This window comes from Meles meles, chromosome X, assembly GCF_922984935.1.
Source record: "Meles meles chromosome X, mMelMel3.1 paternal haplotype, whole genome shotgun sequence".
Lineage (NCBI taxonomy): Eukaryota > Metazoa > Chordata > Mammalia > Carnivora > Mustelidae > Meles > Meles meles.
The window spans coordinates 47,472,091-47,492,948 of NC_060087.1; the positions used below are offsets into that span (position 1 = coordinate 47,472,091).

The 20,858-nt window shown below is 37.5% G+C and overlaps 1 protein-coding gene across 3 annotated transcripts in view; it reads right to left on the reverse strand.

Annotated features, from left to right (window-relative positions):
• Positions 1–1,852: 1,852 nt before the first annotated feature.
• Positions 1,853–20,858, reverse strand: part of WNK3 (WNK lysine deficient protein kinase 3) — a 157,738-nt gene continuing 138,732 nt past the window's right edge. For all 3 annotated transcript variants that reach the window (XM_045994705.1, XM_045994706.1, XM_045994704.1), the window contains exons 22-23: positions 11,050–11,252; positions 1,853–6,723 (exon numbers count right to left, since the gene is read on the reverse strand). In XM_045994705.1, the coding sequence (XP_045850661.1) occupies positions 6,394–6,723; positions 11,050–11,252 (533 nt within the window). In that variant the 3' untranslated portion in view covers positions 1,853–6,393. The remainder of the gene's footprint in view (positions 6,724–11,049; positions 11,253–20,858) is intronic.

Below are 20,858 nucleotides of genomic sequence, written 5' to 3' on the forward strand. Positions count from 1 at the left end.
AGTGTTCCCAAGTTCACAAAGCCAGAATACAAATCTGGGTCTGCTGGACTCTAAAAAGTCTATCTGCATTGGGGCGCCTGGGTGGCTCAGTGGGTTAAGCCGCTGCCTTCGGCTCAGGTCATGATCTCAGGGTCCTGGGATCGAGTCCCGCATCAGGCTCTCTGCTCTGCAGGGAGCCTGCTTCCTCCTCTCTCTCTGCCTGCCTCTCTGTCTACTTGTGATCTCTCTCTGTCAAATAAATAAAATAAAAAAAAATTAAAAAAAAAGTCTATCTGCATTAACCCAAACTGAAGGCAGATGCTCAAACAACTGAGCCATCCAGGCGCCCCTAAAAAATATTTTTAAAATCCTCAGCTAACCTTGGGTATTTTTGACAGGCCTCTAACTCGTCCTCCAGGGCTGGTTGAATAAACATATGCACAGTTCTTCTAAGTTATCAAGTGAACAAGTGATCGGACCTCATTTGGCAGTTTCCTAAGTCATTGTAGTGTAGTAAATGAGAGATGTGGGAGGGAAGTTTCCAAATATACTTTTTCCCTAAACATGTACCATAAAGATTGTCAACATGAAAGGAAATCTCCTTAATGAATTTCTGCAAAGGGCGCATTTTGAATCCTTGTTTGTACCACTCCTGAAATGATGAAACAAGTGCTGGATATAACCTCATGAAATACATGTAAAAAGAGCACCTACTAATCCGGATTAATAGATGGAAACTTATTGTAAGTATATGTGGATTATTTTTCCAACAGTATATCTGAGAATTGTATAGCCTGGGGTTTTCCCCATGAGCTTGGGAGTCAGAAAGACCTAGGTTTGGGTCCAGGCTTCAGCATTTCCTAGTCGTGTTAACCATGGCAAGTTCTTTAATCTCTCTGATCCATAAATTTTCTCTGTGAAGTTGAGATAGTAACAGACTTAACTTATAGGATTGTTTTTTGAATTAAAAATACCACAGGTAAAAGCCTAAATAACACAAGTACTCAGAAAAATCAAGTATTATAATTATAGCTTATTGATAAGAGTGGAGAAGAGGTACAACTCAAAATTTGCTGGAGCAAATTTATCAAGAGATAATCGATAGCTTGGTTAATTTGTTCAGCCAGCATAATCTATAGGACTAAATCTTCTAAATCTCCTAAAAATTACATTTGATAAATGAAGAACCAGTTTAAGCCAGGTGATTGCAGTGACTATGAAAACATTTTAATAAGATACCATACTCATTTTATAACACAGCCTTTATTTTCTGTTTCAAAACAAAATTTCCAAGAAACAAGACAAAATACTTACAATGGCTGGGTACAAATGAAATAAAAATCACAGTTTCAAAGAACCAAAATCAGACGACTGCTTAAAGGCAGATCACTTGGTTTACCAAAGGAAAAAAAAAAGGTTAATGTCAAGAAGGATTAAAATTAAGTTTAACAACATTCTATATAATGCTACATTCCCCAATTAAGAAAGGAGAGTTCGCATATACAACTAAATGTTAAGTGTAGAGAAGTGGCTGAAATTCTGCATACTTCATAGCAAATTATGCATGAAAGTTTATTAATTGCATAAACTTCCTGAGTGGCTCCCATGCTGCACTAGGTCTACATGCTTAATATTCATATCAAACAAGTTACAGCTTTAAGTGATTGAGCATGACAGACCTTGAACAACTGCACTTTCCGATCAGTCACTATTTCTGCTGAGGGTATGTTCTGGCCCACAAACCTCAATCTGAAATCTTAACTTATAGTGGAAAAGAAATGTAAGTTAAAAAAAAAAAACCCAAAAAACGGGAAGGATGACAAGCACGCATTTAGGAGTTTATTTTACACCGGCACATTTTTTTTTTTTTTTCTCAAGAGCCCAGTTTCTCTCTTCCCTTCTTGCTTGACTTTTAGCCTTTTTGAGGTTGTTTTTTTTTTAATTAAGAGAAAACCTTCCAGAATGGAAACTGTTGGTTTGTACTCTCTTCCAACTATCTCACTTGAAAATAACTTCAGTGTCACCTAACCACTATTCCAGGCCCCTCCCTATGTTGGCTAACAAGGACCCTGATCAATGTTTGTGTTCATCCTTCACATACAGACTATTTCCATGGTGAACTGAAAGCATTTGGCTCTGTCAAAATTTCATACTAATTTCAAAGGACTTTACCAAGTCTGAATGTCACAATTTTATAGTCTGTATTGGTTTAAAACAAAAAACAAAACTGAATATCAAATCAATGGCCTTTTCTACAACCCCCCCCCCGGGTTCATCTTCAAAACAAAGGGGGGATAAAAAATAAAAGTCCCCAATACACTATAGAATGAAAAAATGAACAATCTATTCTAGAAAATGGCCTGCACCCCACCTCAAATCTCAAGTTTCTCTAAACCAAACAGAAGATTAAATAACTGAATCCCAAATATATTTCAGGAATGTATTTGTGCATGAAGCCTGAAATACAGTTTTTGCTAACATTAAATATGCTGTAGTGTTATACACAGTAACCATGTGAAACAAAGAACATGTGGCTTATAAACATTAGCTGAGTGTTCTGGGAAAAAAAAGAATGCATCATTTCATCATTCAGAAAACACAGCAAAGAAGAAAGTCAATGCCTCCAATAAACTTTAGAGTTTGGCTAAACAGTTACCACCAGCTACAATTCAACTAAAAGCATACAGCCATTTTAAGGTAACAAAATACCACTGAAAATACCTAGCAGTATGCTAATATGCTGAATGACAGGCCACTGCTGTAGGATTGAGCAAATATGTCACTGTGATAGTTAAAGCAATTTCAACACATAGCCCTTTAGGCACACAGACGAGAAATGCACCTTTAGTACAAGATGCAAAGTTGCAGGCACTGGACTGTCTAGATACTTTCTTACCATTTCTTTTAGGACTGACTCCCAAAACTAAGTCCTACATTGCCACCAGCTGGATTTCTTTCTCTGCTCTCCTTCCCCAAATCCCAAAAGCTTATTCTGCAGAGGCACATGGCTCTCATCACTTAAACACAGATTGGTGGCAGATTGGTGGTCCCTCTCATCTCGAACTCATGCTTAGCACTGGGACTAGGAGGCAGGCCAGATTTATAATCTGAAAGAATACTGAGAATCAAGGCAAAAAAGCAAGTTTCACAGGCAGTGTTTACTTGTGCACCCCTAAACAGCACTGAAAACGAGGTAGATAAACAAAAGTAATTGGACTGGATTAAATCTGGGGTTCTAAAATGATACATCCCATCATATTGTACATAACACTCCACACTCAATCCAAAAATCACAGCAGAAAAGTGCCTTTTAAACTTTCACAGATAATTTTGCTGTCAAACCATGAGAATTCATGCTTGATATAAAACTGGCAAGAAAAGGATGAAAAACAAAAGGGATATTTGTTATATTACAGCAAATTACCTTAAATAGAGATTCAAGACTGCTACAAATATACATAAGGTTATTTTCATTAGATTTACACCAATACTGGTTTCATAGTCTTATGATGTTACACCCAACTTCACAAACATAGCAGCATGTACTTCATGATGAAATGCTCACATTGCCACATATGGAGATACAGTACTATTCATCAGACTTGTACTTTGAGAAGTAAACATAGAGGTTGGACATACAGACTATTCCCCAAATAAACTTTACAAGCAGGATGGTTTAGTACAACCTCTTTCTCCTACAAAAAGGAAAATGAAAAGGACAGTTTTGTGTGTTTTTTTTGGAAATGGGTAGAAGGCCCTTGATATAGTAGGCTCTTTGTTAAGTAAGAAGGGAATTTCTGAGCTTCACCTCAAGAGTTAACTGCTTGTGGGAAGGAAAATTACCTCAGCAAGGATGAAAACAGCACTATTATATGAGTTAGCAAAATTATGAAATAATGTAAAGCCCCTACTTAGAAAACTAGCCAATATTTACAGTCAAAGTGACTATAATCTGAATCAAACATTTAATGGGAAAATAAAAACCCACAGTGATGTGAATAACACTGTTTTCTTCATTTCTGCACAAGCTCACTTTTTTTCTGTATTTTTAAACTTATACATGTTACATATACATAATGTATACATAACATATGTTAATCCAACTACTGCAGTCAGCATGGAGACAGCAGTATGCTATTCACTATCTTCAAACTTTAGAAGACTACTTTTCTTTCCAGCAAAAAATCTGAAAAGATTCTAAATATTACAAGGCACTGCAAAAGTCTGCAGGCAAATGAATGATGAATCATACCTAAAACAGAGGTGGTGGTGGCAAAATGTGGGACATTTGATGTAGAGCAGCCATTAATAAATGTAATTGTGCATGTCATCCATGGAGGTTTTTTCATCCTGGGATACACTGTTTAAAAGCATTACATCTAGAGAGGAAGGGATCTTAAAACCTGCAGGATTTTCACTTTATAGGTTGTAAGTCTTAATGTAATTACACAAAGCCAACTCGTATAATGAAACACGAGCAGTTTTAAAGAATTACGGATTTTAGGTGCATTGTTTTTGTACACATGGAAAACACTGCAATGCAAGCATTTGCATTACACTAATGTCCTAAAATCACTGCAACTTGAAAATCAATACTGTAGGAGAAATTTGAAGAATCTGTACATAAGAGACTCACCCAAACCAGAGTAGGATTTATGAAAAGAAACTGTGGCTCTTATCAACAGCAGTTCTGAAAATGCTGCTTTAGACATCCCAAAGGATAGTGACAGAGTCTTTATGATGGTTAGTGTGATCCTCAGGTAAGCAATACCAGACACTTTTTTTTTGAAAAGGGGTACTGAATGTCACAAAGTAGATTATGCAAAAAAAAAAAAAAAAAAAGTATACCTATTGAGTTTTCCTCATTACCTGGCAAGCTCATGGGGTAAAAATTTTAGAGGAACATGGAGGAAAATCTGTTCAAAGAAATGTTGGGTGGTAATTTGGAATGGTTACCAGTAGCTAGAACTCATTATCAGGTAATTGTATGGTAGAAATGACCCTGAAATTTTCAGACTAGAAAGTATTTCAAACATGTGTATGTGGTAGTTGATTAATACCATTTAAGAATTCTATTTGGGTTTCACAGACTGAGCATTAGGTAACTCTGTGACCAGCCTTTTAGGATTATTATAGTTAGCCTTCTTGAAAAGCGAAAGTATATATTTTGACATTGTCTCACCTCCTTCTAAAACTGGATAAAACCCAGTAAAGTGCAACTTGACAGTGCTCTCTCTCAGATTCTAAAAAGAGGCTGCCAAAATCATCTAAGATCTAAAATGATCTAGGATGCTATATATACTAACAAGAAATTATAACAACTAAAAAAATGGCAATCCCCCCCCCCCCAAAAAAAAGCTAAGGGCAACTTAAATAGTGTCCTTCAAGGGTCTACTATTTCACTGCAGGACAGTGTATACCCCACACCTTAGAACCCTGTAAAGCCAGTGTTTCATGTTTAAGTCTCAAAACCTACAACCTACTGTGTCAAGTACATTTTACTGAACAATGGATCAATAGAGGTGTAACTTGAATCCTCTTTGTTCGGAATACCAAGATTCCCCCCAAATGAGATTCATATCAGCTGCAATATATCCCTTACAAAAGAATGCAAGCCAAACCAGTGCCTCTCAGATGCTCAAAAACAATGTAGTGTGCACATGAGAAACAAGGAGATAGCTGCTTTGAATTACTATTGAAATCCTAAAGCAGCTACAGTATCTGCAGAATCAAGGAACTGTTACAGTTCTGTTTTTTCCTTTCTCTCCGCCTCACCTAAAACAAGGCTTCACTCCTCCTGCTGTGACGACGGGAAGAAAATCACATTAAAAAGGGCTCATGGTCTATATTGGTTGACAAAGTTATTCTAATTTCATATACCAAAACGTTTCCTGCAGCAAGTTACCCTGCCTTCTGGGAAAGGTAAACCTAAGATAAATATGTGAAGAATCCCATAAAACTCCGGCTGTTGGAGGGTCTCACTTTGTCCACGTTTGGGGAATATCAATTTAATAGTTTTTATACATTTTAAAGTATCATCCAGCTGCAGATAGCAGCAGTAAAAAATGGGGGCTTCTCAGCAATTCATGGAAAGTGTCCTGGAAATGGTAATGCTCAAGCTGAGCTTATTAAAGCATTCTGAACGGTATTTTTAAAAAATCAAGTATCAAAGAGGATAGGATCTGAAGTGAAAAAACATTTCTGTGTGCAGTGCTCTATGTACAAACTGCACAGTTCTACAGGATGATGAGCTATATAAAATACCATAATGGAACAACAACAAAAATTCAGTGGAAAGTAAACTCAAATGAGGGAAAATATGGCGGAACCAAGAAGAAGAACATTTAGTATCTTAGGTGTCCTGAAAATAATTCTGAAAAAAAAAATCTCCCTTTTCTTCATCTCTACTCTGATTCATTTGGGACCAGGAGGGATCGCGGATGGATTCTGCACTGATGAAGCTGGAAACACCTGTAAACTCATTCCCGGCTGGAATGGTCCCCCAGATTGAGTAGGAATTACTACAGACTGTTGTGGTGTTCCTGAAATTCCTACCCACTGTACTGGGTACCCTGGCCCCCCCACAGCATTATACTGACAAACATGGGGCATTCCATATGATGATAATGGCCCAGGAAATGAAGGAAGTGGGAGTCCTTGTGGCAAGGAGGTTGGGACAGCTCCACGGATTTGGGACAGAGAAGAAATCCATGTTGGTGTGTAGCCCATAGTAGATGGAGTATTCTAACAAAAACAAAAATAAAAACAAAAGATCAGTTCATTTGGTCAATGCTTTTACCCATCTATATTCCTTTCTATTCCTTCTGGCTTACTACTTCTATTATTACTGTAAGAAGCTACCACTTTTGGAGCACCTTTCTGTGTGCCAAGCATTGTTGCATACCTTATTTCATTTCCTCTTCATTACTGCCCTATAAGGTAGGCATTTTCAGATAAAGAAACTGAAGCTCAAAACTGGTGACACCCAATATCACTAAGCAACTTGACAGTGAGGTGAGGATTTGAACAGAGTTCCAGCTAACTCCAAGGACCCTGCTAAATCTCTGTTCACAGTTTAATACTGTCAATTTCTTTATGTTAGCAGTACTCTTCTATTTTTATTTCCTTCTGCTAGCCCCATGAATTTTTCTCATTCAGCACCACAGACTGGCTTAAATGTAATTCTTTGGACACAGAGGAGCATGATATAGTGTGGCACAGGGGAAGAGTCTAGTATATACAGTAGGTGCTCAACAAATGTCACTGCCCTTACCCACTTCTCATTGCCTTAAAGTCTAAAATTCCTATTGCATTTTTGGAAGTTTAAACTCAAGACAATTATGTTTTTGGCAGTACTGTGAAAATATATTCCTGCCTGACTCTCCTTATCATGTCCTATTGTGATTACACACATCTATCAAGATTACTGAAATCTTAGGCACATAGTAACAGTAAGTCAAACAGAAGTAAATAATTCTCACTTAAAGTAGAGTTTGGTATCAGTCCCAAATGCTTAGTTCTTGTAAGTTGACTAGTCAAGCTAAAAGCCTTTCAAATAAACGTTGAAAGTAAAAAGCTTTTGCTTGACTCAAGAATGAATGACTGGGGTGCCTGGGTGGCTCAGTGGGTTAAAGCCTCTGCCGTCAGCTCAGGTCATGATCCCAGGGTCCTGGGATCGAGCCCCGCATCAGGCTCTCTGCTCAGCAGAAAGCCTGCTTCCTCCTCTCTCTCTGCCTGCCTCTCTGCCTACTTGTGATCTCTGTCTGTCAGATAAATAAATAAAATCTTAAAAAAAAAAATGAATGACTGTATCTCATGAGGTGAAAAAACACATTTATTTCAAGTTCAGTAATCTCTTCCTCATCTCAGTGTTTTTGTTCAATTAAAGTAATATTTAATACCTCTGATTCAAAAGGGCACATATGGTATGACTGCATTTTTATGAAGTCATTTCCATGTATACACATACATAGAAAGATATCTGAAATGGTGTTTATCTATAGTTAGTGACAATTATTTCAAGGTAGTGGGATTTGAAGGTGGTATTTTAAGATTTGTACTTTTCTCCATTTATTAAATTCTACAATGAACATTATTTTACAAACAATAATGTGATTTTTATTTTTAAAAAAGACAACTGGAGATGATTTCTTATACTTAACCTTCTGCATATTTCAAAGGAATCTGAGATTCAAATGACCTATAGTCTTTCCTCTACCAAAACACACTGCCTACTCATGTTCCACATCTTGTGAATGGTACACTGGAATGATAGCCAGTAATGGCAGCCAGAAACCTAGTCTTTACACCTTCCCTCTTGATGTACATCCATTCCATCACTAAATCTTGTCCCTTTTCTCTCCTTTTTAAAGTAGGCTCCATGCCCAGTGTGGAGCCCAATACGGGTCTTGAACTCATGACTCTGAGATCAACACCTGAGCTGAGATCAAGAGTTGGACACTTAACTGACTGAGCTACCCAGGCACCTCCATTTTATCCCTTAAACATTTCTTGGAATCTGTTCACTTTTATCTCAGCTTCTCTTTATATAGACTACTGTGACTAACTCTCAATTCATCTATCAACTTCTACCCTCACCCCCATCCATAATCCTTTCTTCTTGCTTCAAGTCAGAGTAATATTTTTGAAAAGCAAATCTGATGTTAACCCTAGGGCTTCAATGGCTAACAACTTTCCCTCCTGCTATCTGTCTTTCTTAAAATAAAGACAAAGTTCCTCATCATCACCACTTTTAAGACCCTCCCAACCTCCTTAGATTGACTGCATACCAACTCCTCTCTGCTCTCTTCACTTCTGCCAAACTAGCTTACTTTCAGTCCCCTCATGATCCCTTTACCCATTCATGACTTTTGCATAAGCTGTTCTTTCTGCTTGGAATCACATTCCCTCTCTTTTTCACCTACTTAACACCTACTCATTACTCAGATCTCTGTTCAATCAGCACTTTTTCAGTGAAACTTGACTTCTCTTCACTAGATCAAATTTGTTACCTATGATATCTTAATTTTTCCTTTGTAGTCCATATTACAGCTACAATTTTATATTTATATAAGTTTGTTCATGTTGAACTGTCCCACCAGAGTGTAGTTCCAAGAGATAGGGCACATACTTGTTTTTGCTCATTAAACCTTAGTGTCCAAGACGGGGCTTGGCACATAGTAAAGGGCCTAACATAATTGTGACAAATTTTCTAATTTTTCAATTTTTCTAAGCTCAATAATAAGCAAGAACATTAGATTATGAGATGAGTTTTCCACACAAAGATGTAATCAAGTGAACTCAAAATACAAAAGTAGTTACTACCTTGTGCTAGTTACTCTATAGGTGTTACCTCATTTAATCCTCACAGCAATCTTCTAAGGTAGGTAAGTATTAACTGTTTAAGACCTTCATTACTTTTGTTCATACTCCATTTTCTACTCATTTTCCCTCCAAATTCCCCTATTATGCTGCAAAAAACCACCCTCCTACTAGTCAACAAAAATCTCCATTCACAGAGTACTCAGAGGCTCTCTCACTGGCAACACCAATGCATTTATGCCTTGAAATTTGCCTCTAAAGTCTTCCAGTGTTTACAATGGTGATACTATCTGTGGATAAATCAGTGCTGGGAGTAAGATAAATACAGAGTCCCCAAGAAATATACTGCTTACTATTTTGGGAAATCTAGGCTTTTGAAATTTTTATTCAACTTTAACACTAACTGTATTTTCAGCCTCTTTACCAAACTACATGCAATGACTACAAATATACACATACATGTACACAAATATGACAGACAGACATACAAATATATCTCTCTCAATTATGAGGGTTCAGATTTTAAGCCCTGATTCACATTTTAGTAGATTTACTTATCGTGAAAAGTGATACTTTAAAAACTCAAACACAGAGAAATACAAAGTAAGGCCCAAATTCCACCACCCCACATATTGTTAATAGCTCTTCCTACTTCTATGTGTATATACATATATCTAATGTCCATAATTTTTTTTAAAGATTTTATTTATTTATTTGACAGAGAGAGATCACAAGTAGGCAGAGAGGCAGGCAGAGAGAGAGAGAGAGGGAAGCAGGCTCCCTGCTGAGCAGAGAGCCCGATGCGAGACTCATCCTAGGACCCTGAGATCATGACCTGAGCCGAAGGCAGTGGCTTAACCCACTGAGCCACCCAGGTGCCCCCTCTAATGTCCATAATTTTAAACAAATACTGTATATACTATTCTATAAGCCTACCTTCTTCCCATTCCAGATGCACCGAGGACATCTTTCTATATCTCAAATGCATGTACATCTGACTAAGGCCATATGCAATTAACTAGGCATCTCATCCCATGAATTTAAGATGCCTTTCACAATAGTCTAGCTTAAAGAGCTTTAAAATTATTTTTAAAACTGAACAAATAAGATCACTTAGTAGTTCTAAGAATATTGACATACAAAATATGATAGCTTTTCCTCAAAACCAAACTCTTCTTGCACCACAGGACTGAATTAACCATCACTGTAGATGCTTTCTTTTTGATACTTGATGGTTACTTTTTCAGGTATAAAAGTCTAAAACAGGGACAGCAACCTACAGCCTGACGCCTCTTTTTGCAAGTCAAGTTTTCATGGAATAAAGCCATGTGCATTCACGTATGTTTTGTCTATGGCTGCTTTTGCCCTCCAACAGAGTTGACTAGTTGCAACCACAGGACTTGCAAGTGTTTACTAACCCGCCCCTTCTCAGGAAAAGGTTACTGACCCCTGGTCTAAAAGATAATTTGCTCAAGGATATAATGAATCTAGATAAGGATAAAAGTCTCTATGTTGTCAAATCACACCATTCTCTCGTGACTAAGTGAATCAATTTTTACGGTTTTATTCTTTTTTTTTTTTTAAAGTAAGGTCCATGCCCAGTGTGGAGCCTAACATTGGGCTTGAACTCATAACTGTGAGAACAGGACCTGAGCTGAAATCAAGAGTCAGACCCTTAATGACTGAGCCACCAAGGAGCCACTGGTTTTAGTTCTCATAAATAAAGAGGAACATGTAAAAACAGCTTACCTCGTATACTTTGTTCCAGTTGTCTGACTCTAGTTTGTGTTGACTCTGTTTGAGTTGGTTTAAACTTGGCTTAATAAGAGAATTTCCTACTGTTTCCTTTGTCCAGTCATCCACCAGTTTATGTAAGTCATCTGTGAACATCCCTTTTTTACTAGCTGGAGATTGCTGGCATGATGCTACATTACTTTCCACACACAATGGATCTAGAAGAACAAACAGTAAAACCATAAAAAGGAATTAAAACTGATAAATACTGTTCTTTGGCCAATCATGCAGTTGACAGAACCCCACATATGGGGTACAGATAGGGTAACCAGATATTTGAGTTTATCTGAGACAGTCCTGGTTTAAAAGCTGTTGCCCTGGAGTAATTATTAACAGTATGCCTTTAACTCTCAAAAGTTTTCTCTTGTTGGATGGCAAATTATATGGTTACCTTGGTATAAGTCAAATAAGGTATAAGTTATAAGTCAAATATAATAAACAGTATCTCTAAAAACATTAGTACCAATTATAATCTTTACATTGGTTTCCTCGGATACTCAGAAGTTTTAAAAAACAATCATAGAATGCTAAAATTTAAAAGAACCTTAGAAGTTCAATCCAAACCACTTGTTTTATAATGGACAAATGAGCCACAGAAAAAGTAGAATGGTATGCCTGAGTTCTTGCAATTCTTGCAATTCTTGCAATTAGTCATCAGCTGACTCAGACTTGGAATGCTAAAGTATAGATGAGGATGCTCTCTCTTTTCAGTATACCATACTGACTTTAAACAAGTATCAGAAAACTAAAATCTCATTTAACTTTTTAACCAATATTTTTGTTTGTTAATGATAAACAAATAGCAGAAACAAGAATGCAGATGGTGTATGAACCTTGTGAGTTGGTACAGCATAAGATGTCTAAATAAATGAAACAAATCAATTAGAGAAGTTGTCCAAATAAATGAAACAAATCAATTACAGAAGTCTCTGCTAGCAAAAAAATCCTTAATCTGAACATCACACTAAGTCTTTAAATTATTCAGTACTATTATACACATTTGCTAAATCATTCTCAGAAAAAATTCACAAAGTTCCAATTCCTCTGATTTACAAACCAAAACTTACAGAGTGGGTTTAAAATAAATTTTAGGAAATACAGTTGTGAAATATAAGCACAATAACATTTTTAGGAACTTTATTAAACAAGCATATGAACATTTCTTGTACATTTGTTATGGTACTTTTTTAATTGAGAAAAATATGGAAATCGCTGAAGATGACACAAGAAGCCTCCACATTAACATTTTCAAAGTAATTTTCTTTATCATTTTTGAAACTTAAGACAGGCCTGTAATATAGGCTCAACAAGTATTCTACTTTTTGCATGAGAAGAATGGAATCCAGAAGCTGAGGTTATATGCTGGGGCTAGAACCCAGGTATCCTGACAGGTCAGTGTGCTTTCCACTGTACCATACCAACCCACAGAATACACTGAGAAATGAATGGGGAACTTGCTTCAAAAGGAGGAACATGATAATATTAATGAGTGCTTATACAAAGTCTGTGATTCTCAATGAACTCTGTATTACTGAAAGCTTAGATTCAAGGGGATTAAATATTAAATGAAAACATATTCATGAAAATTGTTTAAGAAGAGTTTAATGAATTAATTGGACCATCTTCATATATACAAAAGAGTTTTATAAAAATCATGTATACTACCTTTTGGGCAACCATGAGATACCAAAATGACATATAAATTTTGATGGAATTCCCTCCTTTTCTAAGACTTAAAACCCAAAGAAAACAAGTCAACCTATAATAAAGACATTTTTTTCCTATTATCCCTCTGCACATTTATCTAATTCTCTGTCAACTCCAGTGATGGAACAAATAGCAGAACAAAATGGGTAACACTCTGGAGCTGAAGCTTTTTAATAGTGTCTTCTTACCCTGGAAAAATGTCAGCAGGTAGGAGTAAAATGGAGACAACAGCCAGAACCATATACCCATTAGTGTCAACATTTTTGTCTACCCAGCTTCTCCTAATGAGTATTTCTGTGCTCATTCCCCTTTGTTTCTAAAAACCAAATGTGTTGCATAGAGTTAAGTTTGAATGTCATTCATTTAAGAACATTTCCGTACTAAGGGAAAGTGATGGAACAAGTGATCTTGAACCCTCAAGTGATGGTAATGATGGCTGGTGCACTAGTGGCACAACAGTCAGCAAGTGCTAAGAAATGATTAACAAACCAAACAGAAATTGAAATGAAACAGGAACTTAGAGCAAAACTCCTAAGTAGGCGGTGGGTAATAGGGAGGGCACGTACTGCATGGAGCACTGGGTGTGATGCCAAAACAATGAACACTGTTATGCTGTAAATAAGCAAATAAAAATAAATTAATTAATTAAAAAAAATAGAAAACTATAGTAAACAAGAAAACAAAAAACAAACAAACAAACAAACAAAAAAACTCCTAAGTAGGCAACAGAAAGATATGCACACACATACCTTCTATAAGTTATCAAGAACAATGTGCTATATGAGAAGAAAAAAACATTATTTGAACGTTATCTGGTGCCTAACTATACTTTATACATGGAAAGGACAATTACTTATTGATTTCATTTAAGAGTTATTCATATACTATAAAAGACCACTTAAAGTTCATGAACTAGAAAATACCTACATGAAAAGAAGTACTGTACAAATGTTTTTAACAGTTATAAAAAATGTCAACATTATTTATAACATTACTTAAAACTTCAAGGATGCTCCTTAATATTCATTTCTTACTAATGAAATGAATAAAACCAGAGTATGGTCCTTGTTGCTCTTTTTTGTTTTTTTTTCCCGAAGGTGATACCCACATTCAGATCATTTTAGTGACCAGTCAACTGCAAATTTTCCCATCTCTTATCTCAAACTTTTATCCCTCTCTTCAATCCAATTTCAAAACCCAAATGTGTTTTTCCACTAGGATGTCAATAAATTGTTCAATTCAATACACCTAGAATGAAACCTAACATGGTCTTGGCACAACAGTTCACCTAAATGTCATATTTCTATGATAACTTTCATATTTTCTCCAAACTACTCAGACTCCAACCATTTGGATCTCACCAAAAACATACAAATATCTAGTCATCACCACATCATGGTAATTCATCCTATACAATATCTTTCACCTATTTTCACTTTCACAATTCTCTAAGCTCTTAATCATCTCATACATGGAATGCTATGATTACAATGATCTAAATGGACTGCCTCCCTAGCTCTAGCCAATACATTCTTCACACTGCCACCAGGTTAGTATCAGTTAAATGCTGTTTTCAGCATTTCACTCTTCTCTTCAAACTGCCCCCCTCCACTTCAGAAGTTTCTTAATACTAACAACAGTGGGTTTTTAACTTGTTTAGGTGGCAAAGTCATTGGTAGTAGTCATGGTTATCTTTGCAGAACAGATATTTATTATCCCTAAAGAAACATACTGTCTCATTTATTAAGCTTAAATATATAATTATGTGTTAGATCAGATACATTATCTTACACTAAACTGTAGCAAAGACAAGCTATGGCAGTTCCCAGAAGTTTTTTTTTAAGTATGTAAGAAAAACCTTCTAATTCTAATAACATAAACGCTCCATTTCGCCCAACTGTTATATTCTCTTTCTTGGAGATAAATCTTGCATTTTAACATTTGCATGCTTATATCATACAATTCTACCTGTAGACAATATTCTTCCCACAGCACTTCACCAATTTTAATCCTGTCCATTTATCCTTCAAGACCAACTCAAAACTACATTCTGTATGTAGCAGTTTCAGACCATTATCACCCTCTATAAGCTTTCACTGCCTTCTCTCAACCCACTGCAGACATAATTTCTGGTACTGGGAGGCAATGAAGAGTAACAGTGAAGAACTAAGGCTTTGGGATTAAACAGATTTGGATTCCCTCGCTTATGAACTGGGGTCCCACGGAAGTTGTTTAACCTCACTAACTTTAGTCTTCTTACCCATAAGAGACAGACACATTAATGTCTACCTACCTTAGAGTATTTTGAGGATTGTGATTATGTAATGCAATTATGTTTCAGGGTCCTGAAGACCACTCACAGATTGAATGATTCAATCAAAGTTATAAGGACTCAACTTAGCTGTATTCACAGTTAAGTTTATTATAGCAAAAAGATGCATGATAGGATCAGCAAGAGAAAAAGAAACAGGAATCTAGAGAAATTTATGCACAGAATTTCTTATACTCTCTTCCTATAATGAGGGGCACACTTGAGCATACTTCTTTCTCTCAGCCATGAAAAATGAGTACACCAAAGACATGAAAACTGAACTAAGACAACTGCCAAAGAGTGAGATTGATTACTGGAAGACCCACATGTGGGAAAGACTCAAAGAGTACCACAGAGGCAATGCAACTGAACTGGAACAACGGACCAAAGAAGACAGGCTAGAAAGCACAAAGTAAAAATAACTGGGTCAGTCGCGCCTGGGTGGCTCAGTTGCTTTGGCAGCCAACAATTGGTTTTGACTCAGGTCATAATCTCATGGGTTGTGGGACTGAGCCCACATAGGGCTCCACACTCAGTAGGGAGTCTGAGATTCTCTCCCTCTGCTCCTCTCTCCACTCGTGTGCACATGTGCACACGCACACTCTCTCTTTTTCAACTAAATGGATACATCTTTAAAAAAAAAACTGGGTCAATTACTTCCTACTTAAAAAAATTAACATTATAGATAGGATTATTTTTTAAGATTTTATTTATTTATTTGAGGAAGAGCAAGCGAGCGAGAGAAAGAGAGAGAGAGCGCGAGCACGCATCAAGGCGGGGGGAGGGAGAGGGAGAAGCTGGCTAGTATATTCTCTAGTAAAAGGAATTAGGATTCCTTTTGGAAATGGTGGCTCCTAAGACTGGGCCAGGAAATATACAAAATTAGCCTAGAGCACCTTCTGGTGCTAGTAAGTAAAGAACAGTTCAAAAAGAAAACCATACAAAATAGCTGACTGGTACTCCTCAAAAATTTCAGGGTCATCAAAAACAAGGAAGTTCTGAGAAACTGTTAGAGCCAAAAAAAGCTTAAGGAGACATGAACACTAAATAATGTGGTATCCTAGATGGGATCCTGGGACAGAAAAAAAAAGATAAGTAAATACTAAGGAAATCAGAGTAAAATATGGACTTTAGTTAATAATAATGTATCAAGATTGGGTTATTCGTTGTGACAAATATACCATACTAATGTAGGATGTTAATAATTGGGAAAACTGGGTGTGGGGTACTCTCAATACTGTCTTATGGAAATTGGAAACTCTCTATACTATCTAAACAACTCTTCTGTAAATCTAAAACTGTCCCCCCTAAAATAAAGCTTAATTTTTAAAAATCTTAATAGATGTAGCCAAAATGGTATTTTGGTACTTCTAGAAAAATTTATAGCATTAAAAGGTTGTACTATAAAATGAAAGGTCTCACACATCAATAATCTTAACTTCCAGGATACCTGAGTGGCTCAGTCAGTTAAGCGACAGACTAGTGATTTCAGCTCAGGTCATGATCTCAGAATGGTGGGACTGAGCTCCAGAGTAGGGCTCCAGGCTCAGTGGGGAATCTGCTTGAGGATTCTCTCTCAATCCTCTCTTCCTCTGCCCCTCCCCCCACTGCTGGCACACACTTGTGCTTGTGTGTACTTCCTCTCTAAAATAAATAAATAAATCTTTAAAAAATAATCCTAGTTTCCATTTAAAGAAATTAGAAAAAGGGCAAAATAAAAATAAGGCATGTGTAAGAGGAAGAAAATAATAAAGAGCAGAAATCAATGAAAGATAAACAGGAAAACAATAGAGAAAACCAATAAAAGCAAACACTGGATAAGATAAACCTCTATCAAGACTGAAAAGGAAAAAAAGAGAAGACACAAATTACAAATACCAGAAATAGGTCATGTCACTACTGGTTTCTAAGACATTAAAAAGGTAATAATAAACAACTTGAAACACAGAGATTCAACAGCTTAGATGAAATGCACCAAGCTTCAAAAACCATAAACTATAAAAACTTAACACAAAATGTATAACTTCAATAATCTTATACCGCTATTAAATAATTTGAATTTGTAGTGAAAAACTTCCTAAAACAGAAATCTCTGAGCCCAAGTGGTTTCACTGAACAATTCTTCCAGACAGTCAAAGAAGAAATAATGTTAATTCAATGCAAGGTCTTTGTGATAAATAGAAGAGGGAAGAGAAAGACTTTAAAAAATGCAGAGTAAGGGCCTAGGTGAATATGCTCTTAAAAACAATAAAAATATGGGCAAAACAATTCAAACCAACCATTTTAGAACTCTGACAATTATCCAAAGGCATAGAATGAAATAAAAATCGCTTATCCAAGACAAACTACTGAGGTCTGTGACATTACTTTTGGCAAGTCCCACCCCTGCTTCTTCTTCAACTCAGTATTCTGATGGCCAAAAGCCAGCAGCACTGCAGACAATAGAGATTAGACCTCTTTTTGTGTTCCCTTAAAAGTACCATCCCAGGGCACCTGGGTGGCTCAGTCGGTTAAGGCCTCTGCCTTCAGCTCAGGTCATGATCCCAGGCTCCTGGGATCAAGCCCCGCATCGGGCTCTCTGCTTAGCAGGGAGCCTGCTTCCTCATCTCTCTCTCTGCCTGCCTCTCTGCCTACTTGTGATCTCTGTCTGTCAAATAAATAAAATAAAATCTTAAAAAAAAAAAGTACCATCCCAAGGGGCACCTGGTGACTCAGTTGGTTAAGGGTCTGCCTTGTCTGCTTTGGCTCAGGTCAGTATCCCTAGGGATGAGAGGGGGATGGGTCTATGGACATTGGGGAGGGGAGGCGAATCATAAGAGACTATGGACTCTGAAAAACAACCTGAGGGTTTTGAAGGGTCAGGGGTGGGAGGTTGGGGGAACAGGTGGTGGGTAATAGGGAGGGCACGTTTTGCATGGAGCACTGGGTGTTGTGCAAAAACAATGAATACTGTTACGTTGAAAACATAAATAAATTAAAAAAAAAAGCACTATCCCCTGAGTCAATATTGTGCCTAAACTTAAAACCTTAAAAAAAAAAAAAAAAAACTCCATTCTTAGAGTGTGGTAGATATTTGGTTTCACTCCAAGCTCAGGTCATCCCAGACAGGCTGGGTAGAGGGAGTGGGGGAGGGTAGGGAACTACCTCCAGGGCATTACTGAAACCATAGGAAAGTGCTGCCAACAACTTGGATGCATAAAGCTGTGATTTAGTTGGGGCACACAAGAGCCTGGCTTAGAATTAAAAAGGAATTCTAGAAAAAAAAAAAGGAATTCTAGGACAATTAGATGACCAGAGGAAACTTTCAAATTCTTTGACATATTCCTGGGAATATAAATGTCTGGCATGCCAGGAAAGACATGAGAAAGGAGAAAGTACCAATCATTCCATTCTGGCTGAAGTTCAGTTCCCAAGAAAGCAGGAAATAAATTCAAAGGTTGTCTTATAAAGTGAAGCTTGAAAGTGTGCCTTCCCTCAGAGATCCCCTTGGCAAAAACACCCAGATGAAGCACTTAATTAAGAAGATATTTGCAAATGACAGTACAGACAAAAGGTTGATATCCAGGATCTATAAAGAACTCCTCAAACTCAACACACACAAAACAGATAATCATATCAAAAAATGGGCAGAAGATATGAACAGACACTTCTCCAATGAGGACATACAAATGGCTATCAGACACATGAAAAAATGTTCATCATCACTAGCCATCAGGGAGATTCAAATTAAAACCACATTGAGATACCACCTTACACCAGTTAGAATGGCCAAAATTAGCAAGACAGGAAACAAAGTGTCTTGGAGAAGATATGGAGAAAGGGGAACCCTCTTCTACTGTTGGTGGGAATGCAAGTTGGTACAGCCACTCTGGAGAACAGTGTGGAGATTCCTCAAGAAATTAAAAATAGAGCTTCCCTATGACCCTGCAATTGCACTGCTGGGTATTTACCCCAAAGATACAGATGTAGTGAAAAGAAGAGCCATCTGTACCCCAATGTTTATAGCAGCAATGGCCACGGTTGCCAAACTGTGGAAAGAACCAAGATGCCCTTCAATGGACGAATGGATAACGAAGATGTGGTCCATATACACGATGGAGTATTATGCCTCCATCAGAAAGGATGAATACCCAACTTTTGTAGCAACATGGATGGGACTGGAAGAGATTATGCTGAGTGAAATAAGTCAAGCAGAGAGAGTCAAGTATCATATGGTTTCACTTGAACCATGAGAGACTATGGACTCTGAAAAACAACCTGAAGGTTTTGAAGGGGTGGGGGTGGGAGGTTGGGGGAACCAGGTGGTGGGTATTGGGGAGGGCACGTATTGCATGGAGCACTGGGTGTGGTGCATAAACAATGAATTCTGTTATGCTGAAAAGAAATTAAAAAAAAATTTTTTGGGGGGCGCCTGGGTGGCTCAGTGGTTAAGCCGCTGCCTTCGGCTCAGGTCATAATCTCAGGGTCCTGGAATCCAGCCCCGCGTCGGGCTCTCTGTTCAGCAGGGAGCCTGCTTCCTTCCCCTCTCTCTGCCTGCCTCTCTGCCTACTTGTGATCCCTCTCTCTCTGTCAAATAAATAAATAAATAAATCTTTAAAAAAAATTTTTTTTTAAATCTTCTGAAAAATCATTGGCTCACCACTAAATATACTGGCCCAGGTGTGAACATCAGCATGCCAGACTTAAAAATAAAAACGTAACTTTTTTGGAGTTGCAAAGAACTCAATGGTCATATACTGCAGGGAATACAGAGTTATTCTGGAAAATCAGTAAACAAACAGCAGTAAGAATATACCATAATAATGATAAACAAACAAAATACAACAACAGACCTTGGTGGGGAAGAAGGTGAGAGAACCTGATACCAGAGCTGTTACAATATATTATTTATAATGTCCAGTTTTTATCACAAAATAAGATACATGCAAAGAAAAGAATAGAATTCCGCCTACACAGGAAAAAAGTGAACAAAAAATCCTGAAAGGGGCCTAGATTTTGGTATTAGTAGACAAAACCTGTATTCAAATTTAAGGAAACTATGCCTAAAAATTTAAAGAATTTTTTTTTAATTCTATAGTTTAAAAGTACAATAACTGAAATAAAAAAATCACTACATGGATCAACAACAAATATTGATGAAAGATAGCTGGAAGGCAGGCAGAGACAAGGGGCCCTTTGCCCTAACAGGAAACCACCCTAGTGGGTTGAGCCGCTGCCTTTGGCTCGGGTCATGATCTTGGGGTCCTGGGATTGAGTCCCGCATCGGGCTCTCTGCTCAGCGGGGAGCCTGCTTCCCCCTCTCTCTGCCTGCCTCTCTGCCTGCTTGTGATCTCTGTCTGTCAAATAAATAAATAAAAAATATTAAAAAAAATTTACAACACCATGGAAGGAGCCGGCCACCCTCTCCCATGTGACAATAACCTGATTGGATTACAGATGCAGGGAGGCTTAATCAGATTAAAACAGCCCACCAACCAGCCCATAAAAAACCCTTGAGTTAGAAACTCTGGTGGCAACCCTCTCAGGTCCCCTCCCTCCTCGGGAGCTCTGTACTATCACTTTGCTTTAACTCAACACTCCTTGCTTTGCTGTCCACCACTCTGTCTGCTCTACCTCTTCATTCCTCAAAGTGGTGTGACCAAGAACCGTGTTCACCTACAGAGCAAAAGTCCTGTTAACAACCTGACTAGAGGAGAGCGCAACAATAGGACAGGTGATGGCCTCTGGCCCATCTCTTGGCAGGAAA